This window comes from Phialemonium atrogriseum (genome assembly GCF_030411735.1).
Source record: "Phialemonium atrogriseum strain 8032-3 unplaced genomic scaffold QBC33scaffold_17, whole genome shotgun sequence".
Classification (NCBI taxonomy): domain Eukaryota; kingdom Fungi; phylum Ascomycota; class Sordariomycetes; order Cephalothecales; family Cephalothecaceae; genus Phialemonium; species Phialemonium atrogriseum.
The window spans coordinates 510,887-530,430 of NW_026848154.1; the positions used below are offsets into that span (position 1 = coordinate 510,887).

The 19,544-nt window shown below is 56.0% G+C and overlaps 9 protein-coding genes across 9 annotated transcripts; 3 read left to right on the plus strand and 6 right to left on the minus strand.

The window, feature by feature from the left end:
- Positions 1-17: 17 nt before the first annotated feature.
- Positions 18-2,197, minus strand: QBC33DRAFT_454017 (HET-domain-containing protein; the record flags this gene model as incomplete). The annotated part of the gene is made up of 3 exons (XM_060424711.1): positions 18-1,674; positions 1,749-1,848; positions 1,918-2,197. The coding sequence occupies 3 exons, from the start codon at positions 2,195-2,197 to the stop codon at positions 18-20; spliced, it is 2,037 nt and encodes a 678-aa protein (XP_060282190.1).
- A 327-nt stretch (positions 2,198-2,524) lies between these two features.
- Positions 2,525-4,121, minus strand: QBC33DRAFT_579267 (uncharacterized protein; the record flags this gene model as incomplete). The annotated part of the gene is made up of 4 exons (XM_060431123.1): positions 2,525-3,016; positions 3,055-3,289; positions 3,359-3,757; positions 3,814-4,121. The coding sequence occupies 4 exons, from the start codon at positions 4,119-4,121 to the stop codon at positions 2,525-2,527; spliced, it is 1,434 nt and encodes a 477-aa protein (XP_060282191.1).
- A 593-nt stretch (positions 4,122-4,714) lies between these two features.
- On the minus strand, positions 4,715-6,173 carry QBC33DRAFT_543088 (short-chain dehydrogenase reductase SDR). Its single transcript, XM_060428334.1, has 2 exons — positions 5,625-6,173; positions 4,715-5,539 (listed from the first exon to the last, which is right to left on the minus strand). The coding sequence occupies exons 1-2, from the start codon at positions 5,974-5,976 to the stop codon at positions 4,881-4,883; spliced, it is 1,011 nt and encodes a 336-aa protein (XP_060282192.1). The 5' UTR covers positions 5,977-6,173; the 3' UTR covers positions 4,715-4,880.
- QBC33DRAFT_543089 (uncharacterized protein) lies at positions 6,174-8,518 on the minus strand. Its single transcript, XM_060428335.1, has 2 exons — positions 7,868-8,518; positions 6,174-7,777 (listed from the first exon to the last, which is right to left on the minus strand). The coding sequence occupies exons 1-2, from the start codon at positions 8,309-8,311 to the stop codon at positions 6,497-6,499; spliced, it is 1,725 nt and encodes a 574-aa protein (XP_060282193.1). The 5' UTR covers positions 8,312-8,518; the 3' UTR covers positions 6,174-6,496.
- Positions 8,519-8,653: 135 nt separating this feature from the next.
- QBC33DRAFT_122919 (polyketide synthase) lies at positions 8,654-10,308 on the plus strand. Its single transcript, XM_060422000.1, has one exon. The coding sequence runs from the start codon at positions 8,996-8,998 to the stop codon at positions 10,136-10,138; it is 1,143 nt and encodes a 380-aa protein (XP_060282194.1). The 5' UTR covers positions 8,654-8,995; the 3' UTR covers positions 10,139-10,308.
- Positions 10,225-12,820, minus strand: QBC33DRAFT_543096 (major facilitator superfamily domain, general substrate transporter). Its single transcript, XM_060428336.1, has 10 exons — positions 12,506-12,820; positions 12,362-12,438; positions 12,243-12,294; positions 12,006-12,180; positions 11,921-11,944; positions 11,778-11,849; positions 11,702-11,714; positions 11,151-11,641; positions 10,933-11,093; positions 10,225-10,865 (listed from the first exon to the last, which is right to left on the minus strand). The coding sequence occupies exons 1-10, from the start codon at positions 12,746-12,748 to the stop codon at positions 10,479-10,481; spliced, it is 1,695 nt and encodes a 564-aa protein (XP_060282195.1). The 5' UTR covers positions 12,749-12,820; the 3' UTR covers positions 10,225-10,478.
- Positions 12,821-13,426: 606 nt separating this feature from the next.
- QBC33DRAFT_122696 (uncharacterized protein) lies at positions 13,427-15,385 on the minus strand. Its single transcript, XM_060421999.1, has 2 exons — positions 14,536-15,385; positions 13,427-14,476 (listed from the first exon to the last, which is right to left on the minus strand). The coding sequence occupies exons 1-2, from the start codon at positions 15,041-15,043 to the stop codon at positions 13,635-13,637; spliced, it is 1,350 nt and encodes a 449-aa protein (XP_060282196.1). The 5' UTR covers positions 15,044-15,385; the 3' UTR covers positions 13,427-13,634.
- Positions 15,386-15,728: 343 nt separating this feature from the next.
- Positions 15,729-17,102, plus strand: QBC33DRAFT_579274 (uncharacterized protein; the record flags this gene model as incomplete). The annotated part of the gene is made up of 1 exon (XM_060431124.1): positions 15,729-17,102. One exon carries the CDS (start codon positions 15,729-15,731, stop codon positions 17,100-17,102), a length of 1,374 nt encoding a protein of 457 aa, XP_060282197.1.
- Positions 17,103-17,742: 640 nt separating this feature from the next.
- QBC33DRAFT_122433 (ketoreductase) lies at positions 17,743-19,544 on the plus strand. The gene is made up of 5 exons (XM_060421997.1): positions 17,743-17,910; positions 17,980-18,031; positions 18,084-18,216; positions 18,290-18,580; positions 18,641-19,544. The coding sequence occupies exons 1-5, from the start codon at positions 17,889-17,891 to the stop codon at positions 19,298-19,300; spliced, it is 1,158 nt and encodes a 385-aa protein (XP_060282198.1). The 5' UTR covers positions 17,743-17,888; the 3' UTR covers positions 19,301-19,544.

Genomic DNA, 19,544 nt, shown 5'->3' on the forward strand with positions numbered 1-19,544 from the left:
CTTTTTCCCATTTCCCTTCAGACAATCGTGAATCGCTCCCTGCGTCCCCACTCTGAAAGTACCACTTCGTCGCTTACATGGCAGTGACAAACCCCTATCCTCTCAAATACCAACTGGCTCTCTTCGATCTGCCTCAGCACAAGGAACAGCCGAGACTCATAAACGCTGACCACCATCATCGACATCCCGGATTCACGCTCTTTCTGTAGACTCGCCAGAACCTCCTCTGTATCAGGATAAAAGAAGCCAGATGCCTTGCTAAGCGTTCCATCAAGGTTTTGAGCTTCCATCTTGAACGGGAAATGCCACTTGGATCCGCCCGTCAACCAAACACGTACTTTGCAAAGATACCCCTCCGCCGTCAATTTCGCATCGCCAACGCTGCCATACTTGTTCTGGCCCAAAGGCGGACAGTGAATATGAACGACCGTCAAATCAGGAGCACTTTTTGCCCAACTCCCGCGATCAAAGTTCCGTTTCCAAAACAGAAAGTCGACGTAACCTGTAACGCTAGCCCAAGACCATGTGGGAGCTATAGAAGGCTCAATCCGATGGCTGTCACAGTCCCCATGTCCCCCAGAGTTGACTGGCGGCCGGTCAACGACCCACAGAAGCGTGGATGGCAGAGCATCTGACCATAACCCCGCGTAGTAGTCGACGTCCGGGCTACTGGAGTGAGCACGGCTTGCACAACCTGCTAGAGCTGCCAGCCGATCCGAGGGGAAAGTGAGTTGACGTCGCGTGTACTGCTCGATGACTTCCTTCCAGTACTCTTTCAGATCATCGGAGCTGATCTCCCGGGGTCGTTCACGATCCAGAGGTTCATGCACAACGCTACCGTGCGGTCGGAGCTGGCATTCACACCGAGAGACCGAGGCACACCTCCATGTGACTTCACCCGGGAGAAAATGGAGAGCACGAGGGGGGAGGAATGTTTCCTGCAACACCCAGCCGCGTCTAAGCAGATAGCTGCCTTGGTCTGTCAATCTCTGAGGGGGCTTGAGATCTTCCCGCTCTAGGCTCTCGAAGTAGTGCCGTCCAAATCCACCCAGGCTCCCAAACTCCCTCCACGGCCTGACGAAAATCTCACTCTTTTCGCCTTTTGGGCCGTAGCAGACTAGTTTCCGGGTCTTGGTCCTCAAGTCCTGCCTTTCAGAAGTCCTGATAAATCCCGCGTGGCTGTTCTCTGCGGCGTCTGCTGCTATGGTAAGGAAACAGTTGGCATAGACCTGGTCCATCTTGGACCCCTGGATCTCCCAGTCTTCCTTCGAGTCTTGTATGATACAAATGGAGTCGATCCAGATATATTCGACTGCCAGGGCACGGCAAATAGTTATGGCGTCCTGGAATGTCTTTGGGAATTGAGAGAAAGGAATGCCTCGCTTGAAGTCATTGGCGGTGTGCTTCTTCAACTGCAGTGGCACCTCGCCTCCCCAGCGATGGCTTAGAGCAATGTACTTCCCCAAAGTGCCTTGGGATTCGACGAGGTGCGGATCGGCTCCGGAGCCGACAAAGATGACTCGATCAGGGAGAATTGCGGATGAGGTTTTCTTGCAGCCTCGATGTTTCCTGTCGCAGTCTGACACCCAGGTTCTGATGAGGTCGAGACATTCAGGGGCATCTGCAGCGGTTGATATGTGTCTCGAAGTGCCAATGTTAAGCCAATGCGAAGTGCTCCCTATTCATTGGTTAGACGGGTTTGAGTCATGAAAAGCCCGCATATCAAAGATCCTGCGTTATAGCACAACTGACCTTCAAGACTAAACAATTCCACTGTACGCTCCACCGGGGAGTAAGTAGCCGCAGGAGGATATGAAGGGCCGGCGAACCAGCCTCCTTTGCTGAAACCTGATAATTGCGACAGTCAGCGATACAACTCGTCTTCCAGCCTGTTCTAGAAACCAACAACGCGATTACCCTCTTCTGCGCGCAACTGGCGAGACATAGCCTCGGACTTCGGATCGAAAGTGTGGGAGACTTGCGAGTCACCAGATAAGCGGACGTGTGCTAAGACAATTCTGGGATCGCTAAGGTCCGAAGGGCTAATTGATTGATAGAGCAATTGACAGGCCGGACAGCATAGCAAGCCCTGAATGAGCTCTGTGGCAGAGATCCGCAGTTGTCCATCATGCAGCTCTCGACAGTATTGACAGTCGCTATTTGCTTCGTTCCGCAACGATCGAAGGAATCGCTTCATTGAGGCAGACCTGGCTTGCAGGTGATGAAATTTATCACGAGCGAAAGAAAATGGCGAAAATAAGAGTTTTGGCACAGTCCAGATCTCGAAGTAGGATATGGCAAGGGAGAAGAACTTGCTCAAGTCGTCAAGAAAGTGCTTGTTGTAGAAGCCTGACGGGAACAAAAGCGGGGTCATCCGGAGGCGGTGAGCGGCCGCTGACGCAGAAAATGCCTCGAGCGAGCAAGGGGAAGGCAGTGGAGCAGGATGACTGGGAGGAAGAGAAGTAGAGAGGGCAAAGAAAGGACGTGGATGACACAACTAACGTCCATCCTGGCCCATCAATGGTTAATTAGAGTATTTCAGCGCCTCTTCAATCCACTGCCACAGTCTCCGATCCGCCACAAACCTCTTGTTCATTTCCAACATGAGCGTCAGCTTCCTCGCCACGGCCACCCTGCCATCATTTGCAGCCCCAGCGCTACCGAAGCTAGCCTGCTCTTGCTCTCGGATGTAGTCCGCGGACCAGTCTCCCTCACGTAACTCGTCTAAAAGCAATCTGTTCTCGGCGCGCTGTGCGTAGGCTTCAAACAGCCCCGGTATGTTGACAGATTCGTCGTCGTCGTCGTCCTTCCCCCACTTGGAGGCATGGATCAGCGCGTAGAAGGCCTCGAAGTGGTGATAGTCCCGAATTCCACGCATGCCCACGAGTCGCTGGAAAAAACACATCATGTCGGCTTGTTCCCAGGTGTTCGGACCCAGTTGTGCACCGCCGGATGCTCGTTCAAAACCGGCTCTGAAGGCGGCAATGAGCGACGAATCGGGTGGAGAGACCGAGCCCTGCAATCCAGGGATCGCAAGCACCTCTGCGGTGGGACCGATGACGCAGAAGTCCAGTCAATGATGCAAGTGATGTTTAAGTCTTGATCAACGAAGATATTCCCGGTGTTGAGGTCAGGGTGGCCGAGTGGGAAGCCCCCATCAGCCGTGCCACTGCACAGGTGCAATGACATCTCGCGCATCAGCTGGCCCGCGATGCAGTAGGCAAGCCGGTTGTTGCTGTGATCGATCTTCTGCCCAATCGTGACGAAGTCGTTCCACCGGTTTACAGCGCTTTGTAGCTGGCCCAGCTGGGGTACTCGGATGTGTCAGGAACTGGAGCGAAAAAAAGCATGCGGTGACAAGGGAAGCTCCTCTGCGTGGGATATGTAGGCCGAGAGAAGAGCATTGAAGTATGCACGCTCATCGCTGAAGGGACCCCGGTCGATTCCTTCGAGCGAATCCCTTTGCTGCCACATGAGCGACGGGGAGAGACACTCCCCCACCACAAAACCATCGTTGCCATCCTGGAACAGGGATCCGACTTTATTCAGACGAAGTTGCCATAGCTGTAGCGTCATGGCCCCAAGCTGGCTCATAATTTTCTCCATATCTGTTTGTGAGAGCGGTCGGAGCGGTCGGATTAGCGAGGACTGTGGTGGTTGATGGGCTTGCCACCGCCAGTCGTATTCTGCAAGGGAATGCCCGGCCGCTTTGCTCATAACGATGTACGGCACTCCGATGTCATTTTCACATGAAGCACTGTTCCTGTGTTAAAAATGATCTGGATATTGAAGAGCTCTGCAAAATATCCGCACCTGGACGCAAAAACCTCTGGAACCGGGACCGTAGTGTGCGACCTGATGTACTCGAGGGTAGCGACCTCACTTGAAAGTAGCTTGCATGCAGTCTTTTCGTCAAAAAATGCTCGCATTCCGGAATGTGGGGAGCGAAAGATCCACTCGACTCCATCATCGAAGGCTACGATGACGGCCCAGTTCATGCTTCCGGCCGTAGGTGGTTTTGATATATCGCAAGTGCATGGCTGGTTTCGAAGTGCACCTGCCAACGTGACAAGGGCATCGACGTTGAACTGCGAACCTTGAAATTTGGTCGTCTTCGCCATGAAAGATTCTGTTGATTCAAAAGAAAGAAGTTGTTGCACAGAGCGCAGGAGCGGTGGGAGGTAGAGGTATATGCTTTTGCCTCCCCGCCAACAATGGGGTTTGAGGCAGTTGATGCATGCCAATCAGAAGTAAGTGGCGGGCCCCAGGACCCTTTTCGGATGCGGCTGCTTCACCCGCAAGTAACCCCTGGGCGGCTTATATCGGGAGAGCGGACGGGATTCCGAGTTCTCAACTGGGTATGGTTCTGCGTGGCTGAATTTGGATCGAATATCATTTGGAAGGTAATGTTTTCGTTACTTACATCCCGCCTGCTGCGCCCTGATCTCCTCCTGCCTTCGCCTGTATCGCAGGCAGAGAGCTGCTGGGTCGTCCATTATAATCAGCGTCAAACTGCATCCAGGCCACCACCGTTCTTCAATACTTAGCTACTTATCGTCATGCTCTCCATCTAACTTGTGATTGAACTTGGTGCACCTGCCGAAGACGAGTCGCTCCCCAAAAGTCGAGGTGAGGGTTGATCGAATCTGGGGAGCAAGGGAAGTTCGGAAGCAGACATCCTTGGGACGGAATTAAGGTCAACTTGGAGGTTGATCATAGGGACGAGCATATATTATCTCCAAGTCTAGTTGTAAAGAGGAATCTGGCCGAGAATGTGGATTAATTAGGTAGCGTATCTTTCTCTAGTGGTATATTGAAAACATAATTAATGCAAAGCAAACTTCATATCTTCTCTCTCCCAGGAGCCCCGTCTGCTCGATCTATACCGCCTCTACGCCGGTGATCCGCTTGAACTCTTCCTCCGTATGGTTCCACACTTTCTCGGGGACCCCCTCTTTCCGAAGCTTGGTCAGCAGTTCCACCTTGGCATCCGACGTCTCTCCCTCCTGGTCCACCGAGTAGACACCACTCCCAGCCTTCCCGTCCGTCCCCCGCGCCACTGCCACCGCGCCCGCCAGCGGCACGCCCTCAGCCCCGCCGGCGCTGGGCGGATACCGCGCGCTGGTGGCCAGGAAGAGCTGACGCTCCCCCACCTCCTCGTTGGGGATGTAGATGAGCGGCCCGATGACCTTGAAGACGGCGCGCAGGACCACGATGGACAGGCTCTTGGCGCCGCGGGACAGGTTGGTCTTGACGGCGCCCGGGAAGGCGTGGACGAAGCTCACCTCGGGCGCCTGCTTGGCCAGCGTCTCGAGAGACACCGTCACCATCGAGCTGACGTGGCCGCGCGTGGACAGCATCGGGACCTTCCAAGCCTGCAGGTCGTTTGTGTCGACGTTGCCTTCTTTGCCCCCCGCGAACACGGTCACGACGCGGCGGAGGCTGGTGGCTCGTTGGAGGAGGGGGAGCAGGTTAACTATGAAGCGTGTGCGGCTGTGGTAGACGAGGGCCGTGGCGAGGTGGAGCTTCTCGGCGGTTTCTGAGAGGGGGGCCACGAGTCGCTGTCAGTAAACATATATATATATCCTGTTTTCAGGGCTGGGAGTCTGCGGATGCCATCGTACCTGTGTGGCTAACCATAGTCCCCGGAGTGAGAAAGAGCAGGTTGATGGCCGTCTCTTTGGCCGTGATATCGCGGCAGACGTCGTCGACGCTGCGGATCAGGCCGACGTCTGCGCGGACGAAGTTGTACTGGCCGTCCTTGTTCAGCGACCTGCACTCGTCGGCGACCCGCTTGCCGGCCTCGTCTGAGCGGCCGACAAAGTAGATGCGGGGTTGCCGAGTGTGCCTTGCGAACTGCTTCAGGGCCGTCTCGCCGATGCCGCTGGTCGCGCCCACAAAGACGGCGACGAGGCCGGCCGGCAGTGCGGAGGCGATGTTGGCATTTGAGGCCTGGATGGCGGAGAGGGAGACCATGGCGGCGAGATTCTGACGAGGAGAAGGGCTAACTAGCAGCAGGTGATCTGTGAAAGAGTAGACAAGAGACGGGTTGCTTGGAGGGGCCACAGGATGGGTGGCATCCTTGGAAATCTGGCTGGGGGGATTGGGAAAGGCATTGGGCTTGGCTGTACTGAGTCCGGTGAGACAAATACATATATCCGTATTCCGGTATATGCATCATCCGCGCTCTTTGTCGGGCCGTCGTTATCTTTCGTTTTGGACTTACTCCGTAGACAAAGGCCCGATAGGTCAACATGGCCTGTGGTGGCTGGCAAGTTTGCCAAGACTCGCCAATCGGAAGCCCCTGAAGCTACCTAGGCTAGCCCGATTGCGTATTCATGGACGGCTTGAGAGCCACCCTCCTGGTGTGGATTCATTGGAATGATCAGCGGGTGGTGGACATCGTGAGTGCCCAACGTGTACACTACTGCACTTTCCATTCCAATTCCATTAATAATGCACCAATTATTACGACTCGCCGCAGTTGGACTGCTGATCAGTTGGGCTGCTCCTCTCGCAATCTCTCCACCTCCTTTTCGAAATTGGACCAGACTTCGGGGTGTAGAATACCCCCCATCCAGTAGTTACCCTCAGCATCCTTACCCGTGATGCTGAAGGCATTACGGGCGGAGAGGAAGCCCTTTCCCAGCATCTGCCAGTGGAAATACTCGGGTCGGCCCATTACGTTTGTTCGTTCTTTGTCCCCCTTCCCCTTCTTCACCACGGCAGGACTGAAGTCCACAGTGTCGAAAAACTTGGCCTTGGACCAGTTGGTAAAGAAGACGAAGTAGCTGTCAGGCGGCCCGAAGAAGGGCGCGTTCCCCGTCGTGTCGTAGGCCCTCCGCAGCAGCCACGCCAGCGACCGCACCTGCTCCTCGCCGACCTGCTCGCGGATCGACCGCCGGATACGCATGGCGAGGTCTCCCAGCCGGTCCCGCAACATCTGGCCGGCCGGGAGCATGGTGAAGCACGGAAACGACGCGTTCTGCACGTAGACGCCACCGCCCTCGGACCGGAACAGGCTCGGCAGCCGCGACCGCAGGTCGAAGACGTTGAGCACGAGCACGTTGCGCTTTGACGTCGGCCGCATGTGCCGGCACGACGTCTGTGTCGCCCACGCCGTCAGCACGTCGCCGTCGCTGACGAACGTCGCCTTGCCCTCGTGATCTGTCGCGGGGAGTTCGCTGAGGGCCCTTTTCCGCATTGCTGCGACCGTCTTGGCAGGTAGGAAGATTGTCCGTGCCTCTGTTTCCGGCGAGAAGATGGTTCCCAATACGTAGCGCACCACGGCATAGAGCATCGACAGGCCCTTGAGCTGCAAGGCCTCAAATAACCACGGCTTGGCCGGCTTGTCCAACCCCAGATCTCGCATCGGATCGTCCTCCAAGCTCAGGAACGGCGGTACCTCGTCTTCCCTGCCCGCGAGCACCAGATGCCAAGCCTTGTAGAGTGCCTGCCTGCCCATTGCGTCAGTGACGGTGTGGGGCCACGCCAGGGAAACCAGTGTCGCGTCAGTGAAGGAGACAACGTGTAGCTGGAACTGCGGCTCGTCGGAATACAGGTAGTCCTGGATGCGTGTCGGCACGCCCTCGCGGCACCCCAGCGATCGAAACGTCTCCGCGCCTGCCTGTATGGATGGCTCCGTCGTTTTCGTCGGGAGCTTGGCAGCCAGTGGGTAGTTGTCGATGGATGTGTCGATCTTGACTTGCGAGTAACGCACCGCTGGCCTCTCGGGCGTGAACATCTGCGGGATGTGGATATCAATCTTGGCTGCATTCTAGTGTGAAGCTTGATTGTCAGTGGATCGTCTCCTCGTGAAAATGCAAACATATCTTGGCTTCAGGGCTGGGGTCTTGGCTGTCTTTACATTAAGGCGCAATCTGCCCCCAAGCTTCCTCCAACCGCCAAGACTCAGCAACCGGGACAGCGAATTATGCAGCTTATCGGCGTCGAGAACGTCGTGGAACTTCATCGTGTGGCACATGATCATGCCTCGAGTCATGTTTGTGTCGTCAAAGTACAGCATAGGCACCACTTGATCTGTTGGCACCTGGGGTGGTGCCGCCCTCGCCCGGGTCATGATGAATCTTCGGAAACTGAGACGACTCATCGTTGGCCTTGGCGACGATTTGGCTTGGCGACGATTTGGCTTGGCGACGCTTTCGCTTGGCGATGCTCTGGCTTGGCGTTCATTTGGCTTGGCGGTGATGTAAATATGTATGTACAAGAAAGGGAGGTTGGACAACCACAAAATGCGGTGTTTTCCGTCAGTCACTGCGACACAACCGGAGTGAATCCACCTGGCAGGCATATTGCGTAGACGCTGCTTGCTGGACCAGGCCGGTTGCAGCTCATCCGGTTGGAATAACCATGCCGCCTACAACGGATTCGAAGGTCTCAAGCCCAAATTCCATATGAGACGAGTACTGCGGAGTTATCGCTCGGGATTTCGCAATGATTTCTTTTCCCGGAATCGGATCTACAACCGCCCTCGGGACGGCCCTCAGGAGAAGGTACACCACCGCCGGTGGTTCTTCTGGTTTCCCACTAATTTCTCTTCTAACTCGTTTCAGTAATGTATCTCTGTAGCGCCGGAACCTCGTTCCCATAGGTCGCCTCCGAAACGCCAGGATGGGTGGGGGTCAAGAAACTCCGAACTCCAAAGAAAATAGCCCCGGCTTTGATGTAAAGGGAATGATCCGCCGTCAACGGCTTTCCTCGTCTCGTATTTAGAGACATCTGAGTGGATCGTCGCTATGCAACCCACAACCCAACACCAAAAACTGCAGCCACACACACCATGGAGGGCCACCACCAAGATTCCCAACTTGCGGGAGGTAGGACCCCCGTTAGTTGCATCCGGAATCACTCCCTTTGCAGGCCGACGTCGCCCATCTCATCCCTCCTCGTAACGGCTTTCCTCAACTGGTCTGGTCATTGACAGTTTGACTGGCCCATTCTGTTGACATTACATCCGTCCTCCGCAACACCACTCATGCCTACCAATCAGGCCGCGTGGCTGACAGCCAAATCAGCCCGACCCCTCGTGGTCAAGTCGGCCCCCTACACTCCGCCGGGCGCCAACGAGATGGTCGTCAAGAACGCCGCCATCGCCGTCAACCCAGTCGACTGGGCCAAGCAGTGTGGGGGCGACATGATCTTCTCGTGGATCAAGTACCCCTTCGTCCTCGGCGGCGACCTCTCGGGCTCGGTCGTCGAGGTCGGCGCGGGCGTCACTCGCTTCGCCGTCGGCGACCGCGTCCTGGCCCACGCCGTCGGCATGGACCCGACCGTAAACCGCTCCGCCGAGAGCGCGTTCCAGGAGTACACCGTCGTGAGGGCGAACCTCGCCTCGCCCATCCCGGACTCGCTCGCACACGACGCAGCCTGCGTCCTGCCCCTCTGCCTGTCCACCGCCGCGTGCGCCCTGTTCCAGAAGGACTTCCTCGCCCTCGATTACCCGGCCCCGACTCCGGACCAGAACCGCAAACCCGAGGCCGAGCGGAAGACGCTGCTTGTTTGGGGCGCTTCCACCGCTGTTGGCAGTAATGCCGTCCAGCTCGCCGTCGCGGCCGGGTATGATGTCGTCGCTACGGCTTCGCCTAGGAACTTCCACTATGTCAGGACCCTGGGCGCGGCCCAGGTCTTTGACTATCGCGCTGACACCGCCGTCGCGGAGATTGTCAGGTGTCTCAAGGGTAGGCGGGTTGCCGGCGCGGTGGCGGTCGGCGATGGGTCGCTTGAGGCGTGTATCGATGTTGTTGCGGCTGCGGCGGGGGCGGAGGGGGGCGGGAACAAGTTTGTCGCGCAGATCAGCGTCCCGTTTCCGGATGAGATGCCGACGGGTGTGGGGGGCATTGTCTCGGCGGTCGTGTCGCTGGTGTGGTGGAATGTGAAGACTTGGTTCAAGGCGAAGACGAATGGTGTTCGTACCAAGTTTGTCTTTGGTAGCACGCTGATGAACAATGAGGTTGGTCGTGTTGTTTATCAGGATTTCCTCCCGGAGGCGCTCGCGAGGGGAAACTATGTCGCTGCTCCTGAGCCGCTGGTGGTGGGTAACGGTCTTGAGTTTGCACAGGAAGCGCTGGATGTGCAGAAGAAGGGGGTTTCGGCGAAGAAGGTGGTTGTTACTCTGTAAACTGGGCGAAGGTGAGAGGAGAGGATCGGGATCCGGGACCAGGCTAGGAAGTGCGTGTCGATGTCAATGTTGGCGAGAGAAAGAAATGGACGCAAAAGTAGCCTCTAATTTACGTGGATTTAATATCATCTCGCTGCTCAACTTCAGGGGTGAAATGATTCATGAATGTGGAGAGGATATCATATCAAATTGGACCCTCCCTCTTCCCACTCTTAACCCCCGAGGTTGACTGAACACAATCTAGTAGCTAATAACATCTAAATCTTATTCCAAGGCTGCCAACACCAAAGTCATGAGCATATCCAAACCCGGTCGCTAATTAGACCAACCTCGGAGCTCATCAGCTCTGTCGATCGGTCGACTCGTTCATGCCATCCTTCTTCCGGATATCCTTCCATCCCATCATAGATGAAATAAGTAACGCGGCCACCGCAATACCTAGCCCAAGGAAGAACACATGGTCAATGCTGGTGCTGTAGGCTCCCAGCAGGTTCTCGAGCCTGTCAGCCGGCACCAGATTTCTCATGTTGTTGGGCCCGGCTGCAATGATAGCATCGGGACTGACTGATGGGACGGCCTTCGGGATGGTTTGCCGCAGGCTGTTGGTGAATATCGCCTGGGCAAAGGCGACAAAGATGGCCCCGCCGAGGTTCTGGGTGAACACCAGGACCGACATGGCGACGGGGATTTGAGGCTTGGGGAGGATGTTTTGGATTGCGAGGATTGGCTATGTTGGAGATGAATTAAGCAAAGGGCATGAGAGGTACGGTTGGGGGAGCCTGTATTTTACGCACCATGGTTAATCCCATGCCACGCCCGACGCCGAGGATTATTTGGTACCCAACCCAACGTCCAGTTGACGTGGTCGGCGACAGGAGCGTGAGCAGGCCGCTGGCGACGGCGTTTAGCACGCCACAGATGAGAATAAATGGGAGGTAGTATCCAAAACGCTCAACTGAGTCGTGTGTGTCAGCAGAGATTCGCCGGTGGCCCAAGACGGGCTTCTACTTACGCAGTCTCCCCGCAACCATCGTCATGACCATCTGCGTGAGGATGTTGGGAAGAATGTCCACACCACTCATTATCGGAGTCGCACCCAGCACGGCCTGGAAGTAGATGGGGAGATAGTATCCGGTGATGAAGACGGACCCCGAAAAGAAGAACATGGTAAGCGAGCTCGACCACACGATCCTGTTCCTCACCATCGAGAAGGGGATCATGGCATCGTCACCCTGCCGGCGCTCCCACTCGAAGAAGAGGACGAACGTCACGGCGGCGCCGCAGAACAGCCCAATCACGGTGGCACTCTTCCAGGGGTACTGGTTGCCGCCGTACTGCAGGGCGAGGAAGAACATCGCGGCGGCCGGAGCGAAGATGCTGAATCCGATCAGGTCGAAATGCGATAGGGAGGACCCCAGCACCTTGCGCCAACCGGGCTTGACCACTTGGTCGGGCACGTTGAGCATGAGGAGTAGGATGGCTACTACTCCACCCACGGGAAGACTTGGAAATATAGATATCAGTGTCTGCGGTTATCGTGAATAGTTGCCAAGAGAGGCTTACTTAATGTAGAAGCCTGCAGAGGGAGGGTGAGATGCCGTTCAAAGCCGTGTTTCTTTTTGGGAGGGAAGCAGCTTACACCAGCGCCAAGACACGTATTGTGTCAAAGCTCCGCCAATGAGTGGTCCTAGTGCTATGCCAAGATATCCAACTTGGGGGAGCAGACAAGGATTTATTTAGCTCGGGGGGATGCCAAGTTCCGACGTCAGGGGCAAAACTCACGAGCCATCATAATCCCAAGGAGCGCTAGTTCATGGACTGTCAGCAGGATAACTCGCAGGTCAGAGGGTAATGAGGGAGTTCATACCTGGTTGTCGGTGCGGAGGGACGGACGAGCTCAGGATTGTAAGCCCTCCATTCATCAAACCCGACCCGCCCAAACCAGCTACTGCTCTCCCGATAATCAACATGGATGACGAAACTGCCGCGCCGCAAATGGCAGACCCGACTTCGAACAGTAGGAAGAAGGCAAGGAACGACCACTGATTATGCCATATTAGTTTGGAAGAAACCATGGGTGCTGAAACTGGTGGGGAGGACGCGCCTTGGAGCTTAGATGTGTGTAAACCTTCCCGGTCAAGGGCTGCAGGGCCGCACTAAAACAGTCAACCTAAGCATCCACATTTTATATCTTGGGGTGGTGGGAAAGTCAAGTAAGCCTACCATGCCAGCTGATACGCGCTGCCGTACCAGCCCACGTCGAGGAGCGAATGGAAGTCGTCTGTGATGTATGGAATGGCCTCATGAGCCGCGTTAGCGAAGGTAGCCACAAGAGAGAGGACCTTGGGGAGGCATGAGTCGACTTACAGTGGCAAGGATAGACATGTCGAGCATCATCAGGAAACAAACGATGGTGACGGAGACGAGAATCAGTCCGAGCTTGAATCCGGTCATGTACTCCTCCTTATTCGTCACTGATCGCTCTGTTTCTGCGGCTGCCTCGTCTGCCTCCTTTTCTATTGTTCGTGCTTGCATTTGGAAGGAAACTGTCGAGTCTCCATTTTCGTCTGGCAGCGAATGATACGCTTCTCGAGTCATTGACGGGGCCATTGTGCGTGTAGATGGAAGAGATTTCGGCCTACGATCCGGTTCAGAGGACGGGCAACATAGAAATGCAGGAGGGAGGGAATGAGAACAATACCAGGGCCGGGTGGTCGGCTGGTTGGGTGCAAGTACATATATACCTACCTACCTACCTGGATAACCTCGTATCAATGCATCTCAAGTCGAACACCGGGGGGCGGGATGACCCCCGGTAGTGGCATTGGGTGTTGTCCAACCAGAATGCAGGGGCAGGGATAGAAATGAAGATCATCCCCGCTGGTCGATCAGTCAGAGAAGGACAACCTCCCTAACGCCCTCTGTGCTTTCCCAATACAGTAAAGAGATCGTCATCGTCACCAACACAAAAAATGCCATATCACTCATTTCATTCTGTTTGGTTCAACGACTCTCACACAGACAGAGGCTGGCCCCTTTGCAGAGGAGCATTCCTGTCGCCATGTGGCGTATCAAATTATCCAGGTATTGTACTTGCATGTATACCTAGGTACTTTGTGCAGGCGACGAGGGCCTAGACCAAATCTAGAAAGCATTCAATACCATCATGATATTGAAACGGGGCGAAAGAGCTACCCCCGAAAGGGAAACAAAACAACACCCAACCAACCAACAAGCTGTCAAGCCACCTGACAGTGGAAGATGAAGAAGACTGGGCAAGAAGAAGAAGAAGAAGGTTCGATAATTCCAAGTCTAAGATACAGAAAAAAGACCTGATATTCATATCCACAGGACTTGCAAGGCCCCTTATCTTATGTGGGGAACTCTAGCCCCCTTCCAATACGACAAATTGGGCTGCGGGCTTCTCTACAGTCTTATGTGCCTTCCCGCCCCAGATTCAGCTCTGATAGACAAATTACAAATTCCAAGCAATGGGTCACCCATCCACCCTCCGCGAAAACCGGCTCAGCGTATCGACCACCATGGCATCTATATCATAATCCCAGATCCGGCGAGACCGCCACTCAATCTCGGGACCAAGCTTTCCCGGGTCGCTACCGCAGTCAGGATCCTGCCACTCAAACAGCTCGCCAATCCTCCGACTGCTATCGACGAGCCACTGCGACCGCTCGTAGCGAACATCGTTGTACACCTCCAGCGCCGCGCGCAGCACCCCCGCACGCGCCTCCCTCCCCCGCGCCGCAACCTCGCTCTCAGCCGCGGCCATCACCGTCGCGAGCACGAGCGCGTCCTCGATCCCGCACCCCGCACCGGCGCCATGGTGCGGCGCGGAAGCGTGCGCCGCGTCCCCCGCGACGCACACGCGACCGCCGCCGACGGCCCCCCGCGCCGCGTGGTACGCCGGCATCGGGTGGTCGCGCGTGTCGAAGACGGCCCACTTGTCGAGCTCGTCGGGCAGGAGGGCCATGACGGCGCGGACGGCGGGGCCAAAGGCCGAGAATGCGGCCTCGGCCTCGGCGCGCGTGGCTCGCGCCGTCAGCTTGCCGTCCTTGGATGTCCAGTCGGACGGGTCGGTGACGAAGGCGACGACGTTGAGGACCGCGCCTAGCGCGACGGGGAAGGTGAGGGCGTGGGCGTCGGGCCCGAGGTGCATGAAGCGTGTGGAGACTTTGTAGTCGCCGAGCACGGCGCGGGCTCGGTCCATCGGGATGAGGCCGCGGAAGGCGTACTTGTGGGTGTAGGTCGGGTGTGCGGCTGGGTTGTCGATGCCGACGAGGAGTTGGCGTACGCGTGAGCGGATGCCGTCACAGCCGAGGACTGGAGGGGGGGATTGTAAGTCGGGATGTTCAGAGGAAAATATCTGCTGGTGCTCTCACCAATGTCGGTATGTTCTACCGTTCCGTCGCAGAAGTTTAGCTGAAGTTTCTCGTCGTCTCCATTGTTAGTCACTGAGTCCAGGTTCTTGCCGAACTTCACCCTCTCTTCCGGTATATGGCTGACGAGATCTTGCAGGAAGTCGGAGCGGCGACATCCCTCGAAGCCTCTCTCACCAAGATACAGCTTGAAGATCGGCTTCTCGTCCATGTCGCCCGGGTTCGACCTGTCGTAATTGTACCCGTCCACCCATCGGAACCAGTCTTCTGAGTTCTGGGTGGCGACCTTGCGGAAGGCCTGGTGGATGCGCTCGTCCAGCGCCATCATGGCTCGCTCCGCGTTGGGCGTGAACCCGATTCCCGCGCCGATCTCGTGGAAGCTGCTTGCGCGCTCGTAGATGGTGAAGTTGATACCGCGCTTGTGGAGGCCAAGGGCTAGTGTCACTCCCGTGATGCCGCCGCCGATTATGGCGACATCAAGGGGCTTTTCCTTCAGTATGGTTCCCGGCATTTTTGCGTGCTATGTCGTTGCCAGCACTCTTCGGGCTCTGTGTCGAGCACGATACCAGGTGTTTGGGAGATAAGACGTGTTCTGATGGTTGACGGGATGCCCCCTGCGAGGGCTGGATCAAGACGGCAGGTTTGCTCACATTGTCTGATGTCGTCGGTGTCTGGATCAGGAACGCAGAGCCTTTCCCAGTCATGCAGCAGACTATTTCACTTGCAGCATCAACATGACTCATGCCATTCCCATTCCAAGTAACGGAGCATGGAGTAATTAGCGACGGGCGGCACCTGCATGTTCTAAATGACTTGGGTTTCCGCCACGATTTGGTCGAACGGGCTATCATCGAGCAGCAGGCCGCCTGTTGCATCGCCCTTGCGTGGAAGATCGCCCGGAGTGATTCGCTGGTTGGACAGCGTTCCCGTGTCTGGCGGTGCTTTTCCGGACTTCGGGGTTTCTCTTGTTCGGAGTTTCCGGTGAATCTGCTCCCCGGCACTTTGATGAAGGGCATCTCGGAGCTGGCATCAGCGGACAAGCGTCGCCTGCAGTACATTATATCCACCTCTCGTGTCACTGTCTCTCCATCCTATCGACTCTGTTCATCTGCCGTAAGATTCCCTGCTTATTTACTCGAGTAATAGTTCAAGAACCAATCTCCCAAGTCAACCGCCGACACCTTAGCTCTCTCGCAATGGCGTCCCAGGCCCGCTATGAAGATGTGATTGGGCAGTTTCCGATATTGAAGACGTACAACCATGGGATTCTTCTCTTCCCCATAGCCGACGACTCGGCACGCGAATCCGTGGTCAAAGCCCTTGAAGAGGGCACGGCCGAGGTGGTCTCCAAGATTCCATGGCTTGCCGACCAGGTGGTCGACGAAGGCAAAGGCCATGGGAAATCGGGGCCGTACAAGCTGGCACCATGGCCCAAGGATGCGCAGCCCAACCGCATCGTGCGCGTCAAGGACTGCTCCGACATCTGCCCCTCATATGCCGACCTGATCAAGGCCGGTGCTCCCGTGTCGAAGCTCGACGCCAGCGTCCTTTGCCCCTTCCCGGGGTTTCCCCAGAGTTACGATGAATCCGTCATCGGGCCCGCGCCAGTAGTTGCAATCCAGGCCAACTTTGTCAAGGGCGGTCTGCTCCTCAACTTCTCCAACCAACACAACTTCATGGACGCCACCGGCCTATTCATGTTCATCATGCACCTTGCCACCGCCATGCGCGGAGAGGAGTTGTCGGACATCGCCATCAAACAGGGGAACCGAGATCCCAAAACCGTCATCCCACTCTTCCCAGAGGGCGAACCCATCCGAGACCACAGCCATCTCATCCGCTCAGCCCCAGCCAACGGAACCCCGGCTGCACCACCCCCAGCGGCCCTTCGGTCGCCGGCATCGTGGTGCTACTTCCGGCTCTTCGGCAGCGCCATCCCCAAGATCAAGGCCCTGGCCAGCGACCCGGCGACCCTCAACCCGGATGTCCCGTTCATCTCCAGCAACGACGCTATCTCCGCCTTCTACTGGAAGCGCCTGGCAGCCGTCCGCCTCCGCAACGGCCGGCCCGCATCGGCGACGTCCAAACTCGGGCGCGCCATCGACGCGCGCGCCGCCGTCGGCGTCCCGCCGGAGTACCTCGGGCAGATGGTGTACCACGCGTCGACGCGGCTGTCGCTCGGCGAGCTGGCGGCGCTGCCGCTGGCGATGCTGGCGTCGCGCGTGCGCGCCGACCTCAACGAGGCCAACACGCCGTTCGCCGTCCGCAGCTACGCCACCTTCGTGGCCGGCGTGCCGGACAAGTCGACGCTGGCGTACGGCGGGCCGTTCGACACGTCCCTCGACGTCGGGTCGTCGTCCATGGCACAGCTGCCGGCGCTGCCGAGGCTGGGCGCGCTCGGCGAGCCGGACTTGATTAGACGCCCCAACTTGGCGCCGGTGCCGGGCGGGATGTACTTGTACCCGGCTGAGAAGGGGGATCTGCCTGTTCTGGTGTGCCTTAGTGAGGAGGATCTTGATGGTTTGAAGAAGGATCCTGAATGGAGCATGTGCACGGAGGTTATTGGTTGATGTTGTCGACCTCAGTCATGCCATGGAATAGTTCAGATTTTAATCCTGTCCGGAGGACAAATTTTACGAGTCTAAACTTGATGACCCCGTGTGAAGTGAAGATGATTGGAGCCTCACATGATTGGAGCCTCATGCTGGACAAAACATCGATCACAAATACGGGCTGTGAAGTAAAACCTTTCTGGCAAGACTCGCCGTGTTAGTTGGCATTGTAAAATTAGTTGGGCCTAACTTGACTAGAACTGGGTGAAGCTCTGACTATTCGTGAGTTGGAGGATGACGCGGTGGGCTGCAGATCAAGGCTGGATTTTATGGAGGTGGAATCTGCATCGCTGATGATCGAGATACGAGACATAGGTAGGTAGGTAATTTGGGACAGCTTTTGAAGCATGACGTAACTCTTAATCCCTCGCCCATCGCATCGACTCGGTCACCGACACGAGTTACTCGTATATGGTGTAGTACATTGGTCAACGGCCACAAAAGGGGTATCGGAGTTTCCACGTGGTCCCGGAGTTTTATGTCGGAGTTGAATATTGGAGATGTTGGACAATGAGTCGGTCGCCAAGCTGCGTCGTCGGGCTTGCTCGCTTCCCGAGGTCGGTGACGGACCTGAATTAGTTCCCGATAATTATTGCAGGCCGGACTTGGGAATCCATATGCGAGTATTCAACCTCGTGAGGCCCTGTGTACTTCTTGCGATTGCTCGGTCTCTTGCTCGGTCTCACGCCGAACACCACTACACACGAGCTCAGACACTGTCAATTCCGCAAAAGCAACCCTAATATGGCCAAAGTACTGCTAACTGGTAAGGCAATCCTTGGATCTATTCACACGTGAATCCTGTGTGGAAGTCATGCTAATAATCGTGTAACAGGGGGCAACGGCTTCATCGCCTCGCACGTCTTGGACATTCTTCTTGAACATGGGTATTCATCGACGGCTGAAATTCTGTGAATGTCGCAATTGACAGTCACACAGGTTCCAAGTCGTTGTGACCGTAAGGTCAAACGAAAAGGGGCGCAAGCTCCTTCAGGCTTGCGAAAACGGCTTCAAGGAGAGGATTTCGTATGCCATCGTCAAGGACATCGCACAAGAAGGAGCGTTCGATGATGTAGGTTGAGACTATAATGTCCTGCTTATTGTTGACATCAAAACTGACATTCCCCTCTCTCACCCTGAAAAAGGTAATCAAGTCTGAACCAGACTTGGAATTTGTCATTCACACCGCTTCGCCATTTCATTTCAACATTCAAGACCCGGTCAAGGACTTCCTCAATCCGGCAATCAAGGGAACCTCGGGCATTCTCAAGTCCCTGAAAGCGTACAGCAACTCGGTCAAGCGTGTCGTCGTGACCTCGTCGTCTGCCGCAATCCTCAACCCCTCCAACCACGCAGATGTCTACGACGAGACGGTGTGGGGAACCACGACATGGGAAGAAGCTATTGATCCGCGTCTTGCGTACAGGGCGAGCAAGGTATGTACTTTGACAAAAGAGTCTTGTGACGGACAGCCATCCAGCTTATACAAAGACCAGATATACGCGGAAAGAGCAGCGTGGGCGTTTGTCCAGAACGAGAAACCCAGATTCGATCTAGTTGTTCTCAACCCTCCTTTAGTCTTCGGTCCTCCGCCACGACACCTCCGCGATCTGACGGCGCTCAATACCTCGAACCATAGGATCAGAGACATGGTTCAGGGCAAGGCAAAAGACGGCCTGCCTCCCACCGGGCCGGTCTTCCTCTGGGTGGACGTGCGTGATGCTGCCATGGCACACGTGAGGGCGATTGAAGTCCCGGAAGCTGGTGGGGAGAGGTTCTTCATTGTGGCGGGTCACTTCTCCAACAAGAGGGTTGCGGATATTATACGCGAGTGCTATCCCGAGTTGGAGTCAAGACTGCCGCCGGTGGATGCTGATGCTGAGGATATGCCAGCTGACGTGTATGGATATGACAACACGAAGTCTCGCAAGATCTTGGGAATAGCCTATAGAGGCCTCGAGACATGCATAGAGGACTCGGTCAGGTCGATGATGGGGCCGGGGCTGCCGGCGGGGGATGTTGCTGCTGAAGACATGACGCTAGACGCGCGTGGATACGACAAGACGAAGTCCCGTGGGATATTGGGAACGACGTACAGAGACATCAAGACGCGTCTGGAGGGCTCAGTCAGATCGACGGTGAAAGTAGGGTTGTAGGGTTCAACAGGATGAAGTAAATTACTATGGTACGGAGGTCGCTACCAAATGAAAGGGCCCACCGCCTTTCTTGGGGGTCGCTAGAACTTCAGTGGCACAAAACCCCTAGCAATTTTTACATGTGCTAAGTGCTAGTGGACATGGCGCCTAAGTACCCTATGAGTTTACTGGGATTATTCTGCCCGCATTAAAAGGCGTAGCGACCTTCGTAGACGAAATGACATTTTCAAGTCAATTGGAACAA

Coding starts and splice junctions, on each gene's coding strand:
- QBC33DRAFT_543088 (XM_060428334.1), bottom strand. CDS start 5,976: ATGGTCTCCCTCTCCGCCATCCAGGCCTCAAATGCCAACATCGCCTCC. Junction 5,540..5,624: donor GACTATGGTTAGCCACACAG/GTACGATGGCAT, acceptor CCCCCCTCTCAG/AAACCGCCGAGAAGCTCCAC.
- QBC33DRAFT_543089 (XM_060428335.1), bottom strand. CDS start 8,311: ATGCCTGCCAGGTGGATTCACTCCGGTTGTGTCGCAGTGACTGACGGA. Junction 7,778..7,867: donor GGGGCAGATTGCGCCTTAAT/GTAAAGACAGCC, acceptor GCTTCACACTAG/AATGCAGCCAAGATTGATAT.
- QBC33DRAFT_122919 (XM_060422000.1), top strand. CDS start 8,996: ATGCCTACCAATCAGGCCGCGTGGCTGACAGCCAAATCAGCCCGACCC.
- QBC33DRAFT_543096 (XM_060428336.1), bottom strand. CDS start 12,748: ATGGCCCCGTCAATGACTCGAGAAGCGTATCATTCGCTGCCAGACGAA. Junction 12,295..12,361: donor AGCGCGTATCAGCTGGCATG/GTAGGCTTACTT, acceptor TGACTGTTTTAG/TGCGGCCCTGCAGCCCTTGA. Junction 11,094..11,150: donor GATGGTTGCGGGGAGACTGC/GTAAGTAGAAGC, acceptor CACACGACTCAG/TTGAGCGTTTTGGATACTAC.
- QBC33DRAFT_122696 (XM_060421999.1), bottom strand. CDS start 15,043: ATGCCGGGAACCATACTGAAGGAAAAGCCCCTTGATGTCGCCATAATC. Junction 14,477..14,535: donor GGTAGAACATACCGACATTG/GTGAGAGCACCA, acceptor CCCCCCCTCCAG/TCCTCGGCTGTGACGGCATC.
- QBC33DRAFT_122433 (XM_060421997.1), top strand. CDS start 17,889: ATGGCCAAAGTACTGCTAACTG. Junction 17,911..17,979: donor GGCCAAAGTACTGCTAACTG/GTAAGGCAATCC, acceptor ATCGTGTAACAG/GGGGCAACGGCTTCATCGCC. Junction 18,032..18,083: donor GACATTCTTCTTGAACATGG/GTATTCATCGAC, acceptor ACAGTCACACAG/GTTCCAAGTCGTTGTGACCG.